At 35.4% G+C, this 15,063-nt stretch overlaps 1 protein-coding gene across 2 annotated transcripts; it reads left to right on the forward strand.

Moving 5' to 3' along the window:
- Positions 1–10,698: 10,698 nt before the first annotated feature.
- LOC127987211 (SLAM family member 9-like) lies at positions 10,699–15,063 on the forward strand. Of its 2 annotated transcripts, XM_052589483.1 has the most exons (5): positions 10,699–11,657; positions 11,758–12,063; positions 12,164–12,280; positions 13,294–13,358; positions 14,503–15,063. In XM_052589483.1, exons 1-5 carry the CDS (start codon positions 11,237–11,239, stop codon positions 14,551–14,553), a joined length of 960 nt encoding a protein of 319 aa, XP_052445443.1. In that variant the 5' UTR covers positions 10,699–11,236; the 3' UTR covers positions 14,554–15,063. The 2 variants fall into 2 exon arrangements, with proteins under 2 accessions (XP_052445443.1, XP_052445442.1); XM_052589482.1 differs by lacking the exon at positions 14,503–15,063 and having other exon boundaries at positions 13,294–13,682.

Genomic DNA, 15,063 nt, shown 5'->3' on the forward strand with positions numbered 1-15,063 from the left:
TGATGTTCCTGGTGAGAGATTCAGAGACAGACTGAAGCTGGACAGTAAGACTGGATTTCTGACCATCATGAACATCACAACTGAACACACAGGACTTTATGAATTACAGATAAGTGGAGATAAATTGATATCAAAAACATTCAGTGTAAGTACACATAATCTCTAGAACTGCTCTGAATCACTTCATGGCCATTTAACTTGTTTTGAGAAAACTATCATCATTTACAAAAAGACACCAATGTTTCAGGTGTTTAGTACACAGAATAGGATGTATGCTTATTAGGTAACCATATTTGAGTTGATGTATATGCTTTTATTTATTCTTTTTTAATTAACTATTTTTTTTCCCAACCCTTAGCAAAAAGTAATATACTTCAAGTTTATTTTATTAAGTTTACTTAAGCAAAGTTCAAGTATACTTTTAAGTATACTTTATGTAGCAAGTATATAAAGTGTTCTAGTGTTCTAGTAGTATACTTGTAAGTGTACTGTTTCAATAGTCCTTGGGAATAAATCGGCCCACTTTCTGGTATATAAAATATACTTTTAAATATACTTTAAGTATAACAGTAGCAAACTTTGAGTACACAACTAGTTTACCTCTATGTTTGTAGTTGCAATTATAGTATGTACTGCAATTATAATAAAAGTGAATTTGATTTGCTGATAATTTACTAATTAAATAAGTATAGTATACTCAGTTTTCTTTAAGTGAAATTTATATCATACTTTAAGACTACTATGTCCCTATTTAGGTTTGAATTTGTATATTTTTTTTACATGAATATCTGAGCATGCAAAACATACAAAGAAAGAACAGTGTATCTCCTTGTAAACAAAAACATTTCATTCTAGCTTCATGCATTCTTTATTTTAAACACTTTAATGTAGATAAGTTACAAAAAAAGGTTGATAGATGCAGGCTATGATGCACACTTTAACTACACAGAAATTATTTGCAAAATTCCAATCAGACAACGGATGAGGAGATTTCGCTCAAGAGCAATTGATGACATGGCTGAGAAGAAAATATTTAAGTGTAGGTATTATTTTGGTTTTTATGACCTAGATGTAAATTTTACCAGTTGTTACCTACAGTTTATACAAACATTATGGTCATCGACCAGTGATTGATATTTCAAACATAATAATAGCGGTTAGACGTTGGATTTTGGTGGAAAATGAAAATTGGGTTGACGTCTAAATCCAATGACTGTTTGACGTCAAGCTCCAATGTTTGGCAGATGCTGAAATTTGGCTGGAATTTCTTTTTGAGAATTAACTGAGGTTAAGATGTTGATGTTTTATTTGAAAATGTTTGGTCACCATTATTGTGATAAGTGTTTGCTTTAGTTGGGTAGTTTCACTCTTGGCTTAGTAAGTTTGTGGTTTCTGTAATAGTGTTTACCAAAACACATAATTTGTTATAAAAGGAGACATAAACAAAGATAAGATGATATAGTTTTCATCATCATGAAGAAAAATTATTGAGGAAAATTATTTTTATTGTCATTGACCCAAAGTGGTTATTTATTATTAATGAACAATGTTCAAGAGAATACTTTCTTCCCTCAGATCAGACATTCTGAATTTTAATTTTTAAATACATTTTGGGAGAAAAAGCTTTCAAGACACATAGACATCAATAATCAGTATATGAATCTCAACAATGGTGACATGCTTCATGCAGCAATGCATGCTGGGAGCCACCATAGTATAAAACGCATCGCTCCCAGCATGCATTGCTGCATGAAGCATGTCACCATTGTTGATGTCTGTGTGTGTCAGCGTAGGTTAAGTTTTTTGAGCTCATGTTTGTTAAAAGATTTTAACTGATTGTTATAATACCACTGGATCTCATGTGACAGAAACACAGTGTTTGTAATATGAACGTAAAAACATCAGTGAATCAGGTTATTTTATGATTACAAAACCATTAACAGATAACAGCCATCAGCTGATCTCATGTCATGTTATCTTTCTTTGATGCTGCAAAAGTGCTCGACAAACAAACTGTCACAGCAGCCACAATACCTAAAACATATAATATGTGTTAAGAGCTCAACTAATGGAAACACTAATCACTGTTATGGTGTTTAACTGTTGTGCTGTTATGGAAATTAAACACATTACAGTTAAAACCCTGTTAATATTCAATAAGAGCTTTTGTAGACGTCTGACAGAAATAAAGTCAGTCTGGTTAGTAATACGTGAAGCTGGTAAAGCTGTTTGTGGAGTTGTTTAATCCTCCTCTGCTGAGATCTTGAGATATTTAATGGGCTGCCATGCATTTCACCCATTGTTGCAGTGTGGTGCTTATTCCAATCAAAATTCAACGTCTGTCGGAGTTGTCGGAGTTTGACGTCAAACAAAGTTGGGTTTAGACGTCAACCCGACTTTAATTTTCAACCAAAATATGACGTCTGACTGACGTTGGATTAGTTGGAGTCCAAAGTCTTCCTGACGTCACATTGATGTACTGTGTCGGTACACGATCCGTCCACCTGCACGATTCGTTCTGCGCATGCGTAGTAGACTCTTTAGAAAGCGCACATGCGCAAATGATAATTCTGTTTTGTGACGATTTACGACGCTGCACGATCCGTTCCACGCATGCGCAAATTTGTACCGCGAATTCCCTCACAGCGAAAGAAAATGGAGTTCAGCGGAAGAAATGGGAAGTTTGCCCTTTACGATGCCGTTAGGCAATATTTGGTTGACGGGTTAGTGGATACGGTGTTAAAGAAGAAGGTCTCACGAATGGCTGCAAATTTACATCATATGATATATTCAAAAATAGAAGATCATAACAAACAGTTCAAGTCAAGGTGGGTCAGATGTACACCAATAATGCGATTCTTTCCAATGATCAGAGTAAGGAGTTAATCGCAGTAAGATGTTTACATGACTGGAGCAAACCTCTTCACTTCTACATGCAGTTTTTATTTTCTGATTATTCACACATAGCCTTATGCAGCAGAGCACAAATGATGAACTCCTATACTGTCCACTGTTTTAATTTATGTATATTAAATAACAAATGGGTTCTTATGGATGTATTTTGTTATTCTGTGCCGTGATGAACACTGCTGTCATGTTATCTGAGCTGTTTCTGGATGAAGGCAGACTGCTGACAGCGAGTCGTGTTGACAGAGTTCAGGGTAAACTTCCTAATTTCTGTATAAAAATTTTTGTTTTTTATTGGTTGTGTGATATTCTAATTTTGTGAGCTACTGATTTTGAGTTTTATTTAGATATAAGCTGTAGTAATCTAAATTAACACACCTAATAGAAATATTTCACACAGTGTCTAATAAATCTGTATAATGTATGAGATTCATGTTTTACATTTGAATTATTGAAATTGACAAACTTCCATAATATTCTAATTATGTGAGACCTACATGTATTTACTTTGTGCATGTTATGGTTTAAATGAAAATACAATAATAATATACAAACCTTAACTCATAATAACTATTTAATTTAGGCTGAAAAGATGTCTTTAGGCCCCTTTTGAAAGACCCAAATGTGTTATGTTGTAGTGTAGTCTTAATTTTTGATATTTTATTTTATCATAGGAGGAACAGGTAGAAGTGGAGGAGCTGCCCCTCACATTGAAACACATGTACGAGGCAGAATACATTGTGAGGAACAGTGTTGGGCTTTTCACTGGCCAGATGCAAGAGCCAACATACATGTTCATGGGAAGCATGGAGGGTGCTGGAGTCAATGCAGTGCCATGCTATGGAGCCCTTCACATTCATTTTTTAAAAAATCAAGGACATGGAAACCTTTATGATTATTTGCAAAGACACCCTCAACCTGAGAGTAAATGCTGGAGTTGGCCTGCACAGTGACCCACACTCTGTGTGAGTGTGTGTGTGAGAAAGGAAGTGTGTGTGTGTGTGTGTGTGTGTGTGTGTGTGTGTGTGTGCGAGAGAGAGATAGAGGGGGAGAGAGAGAGAGTGTGTGTGTGAGAGAGAGGGGGAGATAGAGTGTGTGTGTGTGTGTGTGAGAGAGAGAGAGAGAGAGAGAGAGCGAGAGGAAGGGTAGGAGAGTGTGTGTGTGTGGGAGAGAGAGTGTGTGTGGGAGAGAGGGGGAGAGAGAGAGAGGAAGGATAGGAGTGTGTGTGTGTGTGTGTGGGAGAGAGAGGAAGGGTAGGAGAGTGTGTGTGTGTGAGAGAGAGAGAGTGTGTGTGTGTGTGTGAGAGAGAGGGGGGGGAGTGTGTGTGTGTGTGTGTGTGAGAGAGAGAGCGAGAGGAAGGGTAGGAGTGTGTGTGTGTGTGGGAGAGAGAGGGGGAGAGAGAGAGAGGAAGGGTAGGAGAGTGTGTGTGTGTGTGTGTGTGTGTGTGTGTGTGGGAGAGAGAGGAAGGGTAGGAGAGTGTGTGTGTGTGTGTGAGAGAGAGAGAGAGAGAGAGTGTGTTTGTGAGAGAGAGAGAGTGTGTGAGAGAGAGTGGTTGGGAGAGAGAGAGAGAGAGTCTGTGTGTGTGAGAGAGGTTGAGAGTGTTTGTGTGTGAGAGAGAAAGCCAGAGATCATTTTTACTGTTAAATAAAACTTCTGTGTGCACACATGCTTCTTTCAAGTCATTTCCATTGTCAGTTTGAAATACTATATAACGTTTCCCCACACTTGTTTGTAGTTCTTTCTTCATGTAAGTGCAGATAGTCTTGGCAGAAATGCATTATGTTCTTTGTTGTCTTCTGTAAACAACATTGAAGGGATAATTTCCCTCACTTCGATTTATTTATATATATATATATATATATATATATATATATATATATATATATATATATATATATATTAGTCTATATAGACCTATACTAATACAAAATTACTAACTTAAAGGTTAACTATTAGTCAAGTCTGCTTTATTGTCAATTCTTCCACATGTACAGTACATACATACAGAGAATCGAAGACCCCCGGTGCATACAGATAACATTAACAGTACAGCCTAAAAATCTAGGTCAAATATAAAATGTAGATACAACTATACAATAAGGGAATGTAAAAAAGACATAATAAAATTAAAAATCAAGTTAAATAAAGCAGCACAAGGCAGATCGAGTGTAAATCAGTGAAGTGAACAAAGTGCAGATAAAAGATTTTTAGTGCTAAAAGAAGCTTATTCAGTTTGATTAAATTGACAAAGGGCTCAAGAGCAGTTATTTTATTTAACTGACAGATGAGATGGTAGAATGACGCTATAACAAGTCTCAGTTAGGTTAACACAGTACACGTAGCATGGGATTTTAACTAATATAATAAATAAAAAGAAAACAGAATGCATAGCGTAAAGCTACATTTAAAAGCATCAAACTAGACCCGCTGTTAAATGTTAAACACAATAAAACTAACGTTACACAAATATGCCGCAAGTTGACTTGCCGTCAAGTGTTTTAGTAGGTACCGATAGTGTAGGAAAACAGTGACGTTTTCTTCTACGTAGTTACGCGCATGCGCAGAACGGATCGTGCAGGTGGAACGGATCGTGTACATACTGTGCCTGCTGGGTGGTGTTTCTTTTTCTTCTTCACTTGTGTATTTTTGAAAATTTTGTACAGAAGATGCATACTAGCACCCTCTACCATAAAACAATAAAAACATTTTAAGTATATTTCTGAGAAGGACATAAAGAGCATTTCTGTGAAGTACATAAAAAGTAAACTAAAAGTATACTTTCCTATTTTTAGTTTAAAAGAAGTATACTAATAGCACACTTGAATAAACTTCTTTTTCGTAAGGGAAACCATTGTTAGATGCAGTGTTTACTGTAATTATGAACTGAACTGGTACATAGCTAATCTCGTTCGTGAGCGAAATGAATGAGAGTAAACCGGATCAGTTGGACATTTAGCAATCTCGCAAAATGCAAAGAGCAGGTACTGTGCACATACGCTTGTTTTCATATTTAGCATAGACGTTTAATCCCCGATTTATGAATGTGAATATATAATATACGAACAGTCTGACCAAATAATTAAAATGTAATTATACAAGAAAACCTCGTGCTTTGTTCATCTGAACAACTTAATTAGACTTTATATATTGAATGCGATTATGCACACATTTTAATAAAGCCAGATCAGTTTTTGTAACAAGTGAATACGTTCGTTGACTTGAGACAAAACACATAAGAAACTCTTTTTCGCCACCTGTTGGCATATTTTGTGTAATACGATGAAATGGTCACTGAACGAATCAGTGAACGAATCATTTTGGTGAACGAACCATAAGAACGAACTGGAAATGAACGAATCTCTTGAAAGAATCATTTCCACCACTAACTGCAAGAGACGGGTGTAACTTGAAGTTGTCCAAATCACACAGAAACCACGCAACATTTCAAAACGAGATGTTGTTGGCAATATGGCTGCTTGCATTGAGAGAAAACGGTGAGAATATTTTTTCCCCCCGAAATAATTGTTTAAATTGAAGTGTATAAGTCATTTTCATAAAGTGGTTTTGTTTTTGTAGTTAATAATCTATTAAAACTAAGGCATAAAGTAATCAGCAACACGTATCTACACCCTGTCTGTGATCTACATAATAAAAGCATATTTGTGATTTTGCTGTAAAAATACGTTTTATAATGCATAACTGTCAGGGGAGCGCCATTAAGTAGGCTAACGTTACATGACTAAAAAGTGGATTTACATTAGAGCCAGACCGATATGGATTTTTGGGGGCCGATGCCGATATTAACTCGAAAAGAGCCGATTTATAAGCCGATATTTTGATTTTGAAAATAAACTGGATATTAGACCCATTTCCTATAAACTGCACTTACACAACATTCAATAGCAAAATATCTGCCTGTTCTATGTATGTGGGCTGTATAAACCATTTTCCAGAAGGGATTTATGTTTTAAAAAAAAGCCTTAGATTACGGTCTCAATGACTAAACAATTGCACATCAAAAGTATATATTTTTTAATGATCAAAAAAGTCTGATTTTAAACATTTAACACTTTTATTTTCTTCCAGTTGAAGCTGGTTTTAACAGTCTGTGTGTGTACTGTAAATAAATTATAATACTAAAGTTAAAGTATTTGCAGAAGTAGTCCCACACTTTGCTGCTACAGCATTCACCTTTTTCAGCCATCTGTAGGGCAGAAAGAGAGACAGAGAAAGAATAAGCATGTGTATTAATAATATCACCATGTATCATTACTCATGTCATCATTAGAATTATAATAATAATAAACAGGGATCTCCTACATAGGCAAAAATGAGAAATATATATATATATATATATATATATATATATATATATATATATATATATATATATATATATTATTTGTCAAGCAATAGGTATGACCTATTACCTACTTATATTTAACCATATTATTACAACATTTTCCTGTTATGTCTGTCAAGCTGCTTTGAAACAATCTGTAAAAAAGAAAAAAAAAAAGCGTGTGTTCAGCTCACATTTATTTACATGTCCCCTCTGGTTTAATCATTTCTGACGCACCTACTGTAGTTACTGTAACTACACTATATTTGCTCTCACAGACACATTCACAACGGACCCGTATATCTTCTCCTCTTCTCTTTGTGCAGGGAAGCGACGCGCACGCGGTGCGATGCGCCCGTTTTTTCCAGGCGCGTCCTCACAGCATCGAGTTAAAAACATCTCAACTTTTCAGAATGCCGCAAGCTCACCGCGGGTCATGTGGCAAGAACTAACCAATCAGCTTCATCCTTTCCCGTAACAACGTTGAAAACTGAGCCAAGATGAAGGAACAGCTTTTTAATAGCTGTATATGGATTGCCATTTTGAAATAAATTTAGTAGCAGAGCTACTGCGAGCGATTTTTAGTGCTGCAAATCCGTTTATCCTTTGCTGAAATTTCCGCATCTTCATGGAGAGAGCACGTCATGGTTGCTTAGCAAAGGCAGACGCCTCAGGAGCGCTTCTGCCAGAGCGCTTTGGAAAGAAGGAAAAAGTGGCGCGCCTAGCGTTTTCCACGCGTTTTTAGGCGCGATATGTGAAGGCCTCTTACGCGGTCATTATGTAGGAAACACTGCAGATATATTTAGAATAAGATAAACGCTAACGTTATAGTTTGACCTCTTATTAACGTCCGCGCTCTTCCACTGATAAACATGGTATTAGCTTTGTGGCTAATCTAATATAGCAATGCATTAGCGGCTGTAAGTGATGTTACAGAATATTTAGAAGTGATAATGATAGTACCGTTAGCTAGAACTACCACACCCTTTTTATATACAGTGTATGAACTACTAAATCATCTCACATGACGAACGAAAGACTCACAGTCAAAACAGTACATCTCCGTGGCTTCAGGCTGATCACTTTCTTCTATAGTGGAGTTGCAGACTTTCTGCAACTGCGGAGCTCCCTCTGGTGGGCAAACTATGCAACACTCATAACATGAGTGAAGCATGAGACTCTGTATTTAAATGCAATAAGCTCATATCGGCCGATAATATCGGCCGGCCTATATATCGGTCGGGTTCTAATTTACATAAACCATTTATACATCTTGAAATGATTACTAAATGTCTATTTATCATCTGACAGGATAATATTTGATAAGTATTTCATATGAGCTCATCTGATAGACATGAAACATGCATCTGATCTGAGTGATGTGTGTGTGATTTTATTCACTCACAAAACTGCTATAGATGAGTGTACGTCATGTAAACAAACACATCTACATAGAGTAACTAAACATAAGTTATCTGTTTTATTTGTCAATTTGCAATATTGGTAATTTAAGGAACATTTGTGTAGGATAAAAAGTGAGTTACATCAAAAGTGAGTTACTAACTCAACATGTAAATGCAGTATATCACAGATAAATCAGAGAGGAGACTGACTCTTGTCTGGATGTTACAGGAACAGATGAGACAAACGTGTGTTTATCTGCTGAAGAGAGACTGAGGAAGAAATGCTGCCATCACAGGATTTGTGTAAGTACACTACAGTCATCAATAAAACATTTAAAGTTTATTTTTATTGTTGTAATTTCAAACAACTATTACAGCTCTTTTCTTATTCTTGATTTCTGTGCATTTGCTGCAGATCTTTTGTGGTAAGGGGAAAGGTGAAAAAAAGGGAAAACCTGAAACAAAAGAATAAACGTAAGACCATTTAGTTACTTCTAACGTAGAGTTGGTTAACATATGGTTAACAATTCTATTTATATATTTTTAATCTCCCCTGTGTATTAACTAGGGCTGTGTATCGCCAGCAAAGTCACAATACAATACGTATTGCGATACAGATGCCACGATATGATACGCTTTTATGATACATGGCCACAACGAAATCTTACCTCAATATTCTGATTGTCTGCATTTTGTTTTTAAGCCTATAAATAGTAATGTATTAGTTCTAATAAATTTATATTGCAATGTACTCATTCTAATATATATACAAAAACATCATATTTACATTGCTGGTACGTTGTCATTGCACAAATTAACACACTCTCTACGTTTAAAGAATAAAAATGAGAAGAGTTGTAAACTAATGCGCTGTATTCACTATCTAATGCACACACACACTCAAATCACTCACACAGATCTCAGGTGTCACTCCGACATTCATGAACAAACTCTTTAGGGCTCCCCCGCAATTTTATCAATAAAATCGCTCAAACCCTCAAGAGCTACATTATCTTTCTCAACAAGGAGCTGGTAACATCATTGTTTCTAATGGAATCAAATCCACAACTTCACTGTTAATAAAAGGCCTATCTCTCTCTCTCTCTCTCGGTCTCATAAATGAGCACTTGATGAATTATAATTTTTTATTATTAGTAATAAAAAAGTATATGTTTTTCTTACCTTTCTGGACATGGACAGTATACCGTACACACAGTTTCAATGGAGGGACTGAGAGCTCTCGGACTAAATCTAAAATATCTTAAACTGTGTTCAGAAGATAAACGGAGGTCTTACGGGTGTGGAACGACATGAGGAGGAGTTATTAATTACATAATTTTCAGTTTTAGGTGAACTATCCCTTTAAGGGGTCAAATATAGCCTTATAATGTGAAGGTAACTTTTTGTTAAGTTTGCTTACATTTTTGACTACTCCTAATTTTTTTAATGGTGTTTTTAAACCAATTCTCCCTTTTTATTAAACAAGTGCTCATTAACAATGCTTACATTATCATCACCATCAACTCCCAATATTTTGCCTGTTTCCACCAGTTTATCTCCCTTTGTGTCAAACATCATGGTTTATTGTTTCTGTAGAGTAAAGAATCATAAAAGCCAGCAGCAGGACAGGAAGAAACTCTTCACCTATAAAACACCTGCTCTGAATGGCCATTCTCGTGTACTTGATGCTTCAAAGCAAAACCAACCGCAGCCGGTTTCAGTTTGAATCAGTAACAGTACTTCAGTTAAACCAGTACTGGGAGGTGGCAGACAGTTTTAACCATGTATGTTGCTTTTTCCATATACTAAATCTGTGAACTAAATAAATATATACAACCATTTAAAAAATAACGAATGGATCCAATTAATTTAATCCAAAAAAGGATAAAACTCATTTTTAACTTATTTACAAATAAAATGTTTAATCATAATATATATATATATATATTCCCCAACATTATGAAGTTTATAAAAATTTTATTAATGTTATACATTATTATTATACAATATAATGCAGTAAACCAATTAAAATACATACAGAAAAAAAATAAAACATGTTCAGAGCAAGTACGTCTGCGTTAGGAGGGACAAACTCTTCCGGGGGAGGATTCACAAACCAGATTAACAGGTCGAGTACAGTCTTATTAGATCAGACTTTTCACTTAACTGTTGAAGAACATGTTTCATGTGTTTGTTTTGTTCTGTTTGTGCTGCTGCCGTCTGATTGGTAAGTTATGAAAACTTTTTGATTTGATTGGAATTTACAGCCCTCCCATTGTGGATTGTACATTTTTCTTACTCATAAAGAAAGAAATTAAATTGAACCGCTTTCAAATCTCTGGCATCTTTTGTTAATATATATCAATTACAAGGGTTATAAATGCAAATGCTCTCCAGCAATTTATTATTGAATTATTAAGAATACAACAGTAGTCATACACAGCTACAGAAGACTTTTACATAAGGAAATTTACTAGTCAATTAAGATAATCCAACGTATATAATAAATTATGCCACTTCCCACATTGCATTTATTGTACATCAGATATGTTTAAAATACACTAAATACCTTCTGCTGTTTTGGATGTTATTCACTTTATATTTAATACAATCTACAACTGATTTAAGGCTTTTTCAACTAAAGGGAGCTTTAATATGTCCATGTTCTTCAGGTGTGTTTGGGGCTGAGACAAATGAAACACAGTCAGTGTCAGCAATGGAGGGAGATTCTGTCACGCTAATCACTGATGTTACCGAATGTGAAGACAGCAGGATAGTGTGGAAATTTGGAGCTGAAACATCTCCAATAGTGAACATCAAAATAAACAAACAGATCATCTCCACATTTAATGTTCCTGACGGGAGATTCAGAGACAGACTGAAGCTGGATCGTCAAACTGGATCTCTGACCATCACAAACATCACAACTCAACACACTGGACGTTATCAACTACAAATTAGTGGACCAAAAAAATCAACAAAAACATTCAGCATTTCTGTCTATGGTGAGTCATTTGTCATGTGCTCATATATTCTTGTTTTACTATTTACACTAAATGTGCACTCGACACATTAAAGTTTCTCTTTATTCAATCATGTTTTCAGCTCGTCTTCCGGTTCCTGTCATCAGCAGTAACTCTTCACAATGTTCTTCTTCATCATCATCATCATCCTCACAGCAGAATTGTTCACTGGTGTGTTCAGTGGTGAATGTGGGTCATGTGACTCTCTCCTGGTACAAAGGAAACAGTTTATTGTCCAGCATCAGTGTGTCTGATCTCAGCATCAGTCTCTCTCTACCTCTGGAGGTGGAATATCAGGAGAAAAACAGCTACAGCTGTGTGATCAACAATCCCATCACAAACCAGACCTCACATCTGGACATCAGCAAACTCTGTCACACATGTTCAGGTATGGCAGCACAGGTAGTGGCGTGTTTAATAACTGACCAGATCTCTGAATTTTGTTATAGATCAAAAACATTCATTAATGCTAATGTTGTCCATTACAGATCAGGGCCAACCCATGTTGTACATAGTGCTGATTTCTGCTGCTGGATCTCTGTTGATTGTAGCTGCCGTCATTATCTTCTGCATTTACAAGAAATACAGAAAAACTGATCAAGAAGGCAAGTCTTACCTACTGCTTTTAAATCAATCTGTCGCTAGGACAGTTAAGGAGACAGGAACTAAATTGACTGGAAACAGGGACAAAATAAATCAGAAATAATTAGCAAATCCCCCCAGAACATAACTATATTTTAATCATTCAGCCGGTCTTCTCTATGAATGACAATGTTTCGTTTGTGGGTCTTGCTTGAGCTTCAATGAAAATTACACCGTGAAGAATTTCTAAATATAGTTATTGCGAATTCTGCTGAGGACTTTGTGTGTGCAGGGTTCCCACACTTCTTGAAAGTACTTGGATTTCAGACATAAGGATTCAAGGCCTGGAAAGTACTTGAAAACTAACACAGGTCCTTGAAAGTGCTTGAATTAAATTTGAAATCAGTTTTGTTTATGCTGCTATTTTTTAAATTGTCTGATATGTGCTTCTGTCAAAAACAGAACAAAACATGGGGGGTGATCTGTTTGATCTCTGACGCGATCGCGCGCAGCAGCTTAAAGTTGATGCTTGCTTGATCTAATATTTTGTTTTGTTTTTTAAAATGTTGTAGATTTAAGTAGCAATTGAGAATAGCTAAAATCAGTGCATATATTTTGAGACCAAGGGTCTTCTTTATGATTTTCAGTTTGTTTATGATAATTAAAGCAACGGTTTTTAAATAACGAAAGAATATGAAATGTATGGTATTTGGGGTAAAAAGCGCCCCCTCTGTAAAGGCGCCGTGATTAATTACAGGATAATTAATAGATTGCGGACTTTTCCATTTGATGACATGAAATGGTTATATTCAGATGCTAAACACCATATTATGTTGGGTGTCCTTCTTGGAGATAATCTCCTTGTTTAGAATGAAACCATCATATTTAAAAACAAGATATTAATAATGTTTACGTGCCGCACGCTTCACATGGATGATTATATATCTATAGCACGTGGTTTGAGCCTTGATGTTTTATGGAAACATCTAGTTAAGGTTTAGTAGTTTTAATGCATCTGTTATTATTGTTTAAACAGACCAAAGTTGTGAAGAAGAGATCACTTACGTTTATCCAACATTCCACAAACGAAAAGGACAATCGGTAAGACCATTTAATCTCTGTGTTAACTTAGCAGTGAGTCAGATTCAGATGTGTGAGCTTGTGTTGTTGTGTGTATAACTATCTCACATCAGATTTTTATAAAGGTCACAAGATCGCAATTCAATGTCAATAACTCTCAAAAGTGGAAGATGGCTAAACTTTACTGTCAACACGTGTTTAAAAACTGTAATAACAATGTATTATTACACTTTTATTACAGTATTACAATGAGTTAATGTTCATGCAACACAACTAGAATGTTTTTAAATGTGTGCCAGCTAACTACAAGATATGTGGTACCATGAAAAGCATACTGGGAACTACAAATCCACAGCCAACATAATTGTCAACAAAAATTATTCATGTAATCCCAACACAAAAACAGGAAACAACTTAAGGTTCTTTAAAAAGAAAAAAGAAAAAAAGCCTGTTGCTGTTGGTCGTGGCAAACTTTTAGCAAAAATAATATTAAATTGTTTACATGTTTCAATCATTTCCAGCCCACCAAAAAGCACATACATTTTTTTTCAGAAATGGATAATTGTGGCAACATTTTATCAAGTTGGTTCTCGTCGTGTCAGTTTCGTAATGAAATGTATACTAAGTGGTGCTTATAGACTGATGCTCTAACACATTTTATAAATATCGTTCCACCTACACGAAACACTACCCTAAACTCTAACCCACAGCGTTAACAAAAACAAACATGTGATTAAAGGAAGCATGCATTTAATTTTAGCATGCTTCTAACAAGTCTCTGAGCTTTTTAATTGTGACTCCTGTTTCACGGGACTAGTGCAATGCTGTACCAGGTGAGCTACCAAGCAAGTTTACGGTTTTAGAAAAGCCAAACATACAGAGCTGGTTATTGTGTTATGTTTATTAGGTTTTAGTCTGCATTTGATTTGTTTTTATTATTGCTGTTTGCAATTGTGTTTTACTGCTACTCCAACTTTTCAACCGTTAACTATAAAATGATGAACTGAAATTCAATATTTTCTTGATGTAAAATGTAGGCCTTGAAGGAAAACCTCTGAGCATTTCCACATCTTAGCTTAGTAGGAGGGAGGTTAAGATTTTGAGGATGCCACATTTCTAATATAATAATTTGTTGCTATATTTTGTGTAATGTGTTTTTTTACAGAAAGTTAAAGAGGAGGATCACGTGGCGTATGTGCCGGTCACCATGAGATAATTATAAAAGTTCAGCATTTGTTTTTTTGTTGTTGTTGTTTTTAAGTACCAGATCCAGCCATGTGATCACTTTGAAACTCTGACCTTTGAGTTTGATGTTTTGGGTTCGTGATAATAGCCAAATATAGTATTTACTAAAAATGTATATGATTGATAAATTGATAAAACATGATATAAAGTAGGTTTGAGTTTCTATTTTTGATCAACTATGTATCTGCATCAAACAATATTTATATGTGAATAAAAGCTCAGTGTGTATCAACTTTCTAAAGCTTGAGGAGTTTGCTTGTATGGACTTTAAATGGATGGACAAATATGACTAGAGAATTAGTAAACACCTTCATGTGTGTCCTGAAGATGAATGAAAATCTTAATGGGTTTGAAACAATGTTAAGGAGATTAGATAATGACAATTTTAAATTTTGGGGTGAACTATGCCTTTGAAGTTTTCAAACTAATTGAGTGTGAACATCTCAAACGTAGATGCAAAATGATAATTAGAAGTAGTCAG

This window comes from Carassius gibelio, chromosome B22, assembly GCF_023724105.1.
Source record: "Carassius gibelio isolate Cgi1373 ecotype wild population from Czech Republic chromosome B22, carGib1.2-hapl.c, whole genome shotgun sequence".
Taxonomy (NCBI): Eukaryota; Metazoa; Chordata; class Actinopteri; order Cypriniformes; family Cyprinidae; genus Carassius; species Carassius gibelio.

What these genes read in the sequence shown, in the direction of transcription:
- LOC127987211 (XM_052589482.1), top strand. Translation starts at nt 11,237, where the DNA reads ATGTTATTCACTTTATATTTAATACAATCTACAACTGATTTAAGGCTT. An exon ending in ACTCTGTCACACATGTTCAG is followed by an intron (nt 12,064 to 12,163) that starts GTATGGCAGCAC and finishes TGTCCATTACAG; the next exon opens with ATCAGGGCCAACCCATGTTG. An exon ending in CAGAAAAACTGATCAAGAAG is followed by an intron (nt 12,281 to 13,293) that starts GCAAGTCTTACC and finishes TTGTTTAAACAG; the next exon opens with ACCAAAGTTGTGAAGAAGAG.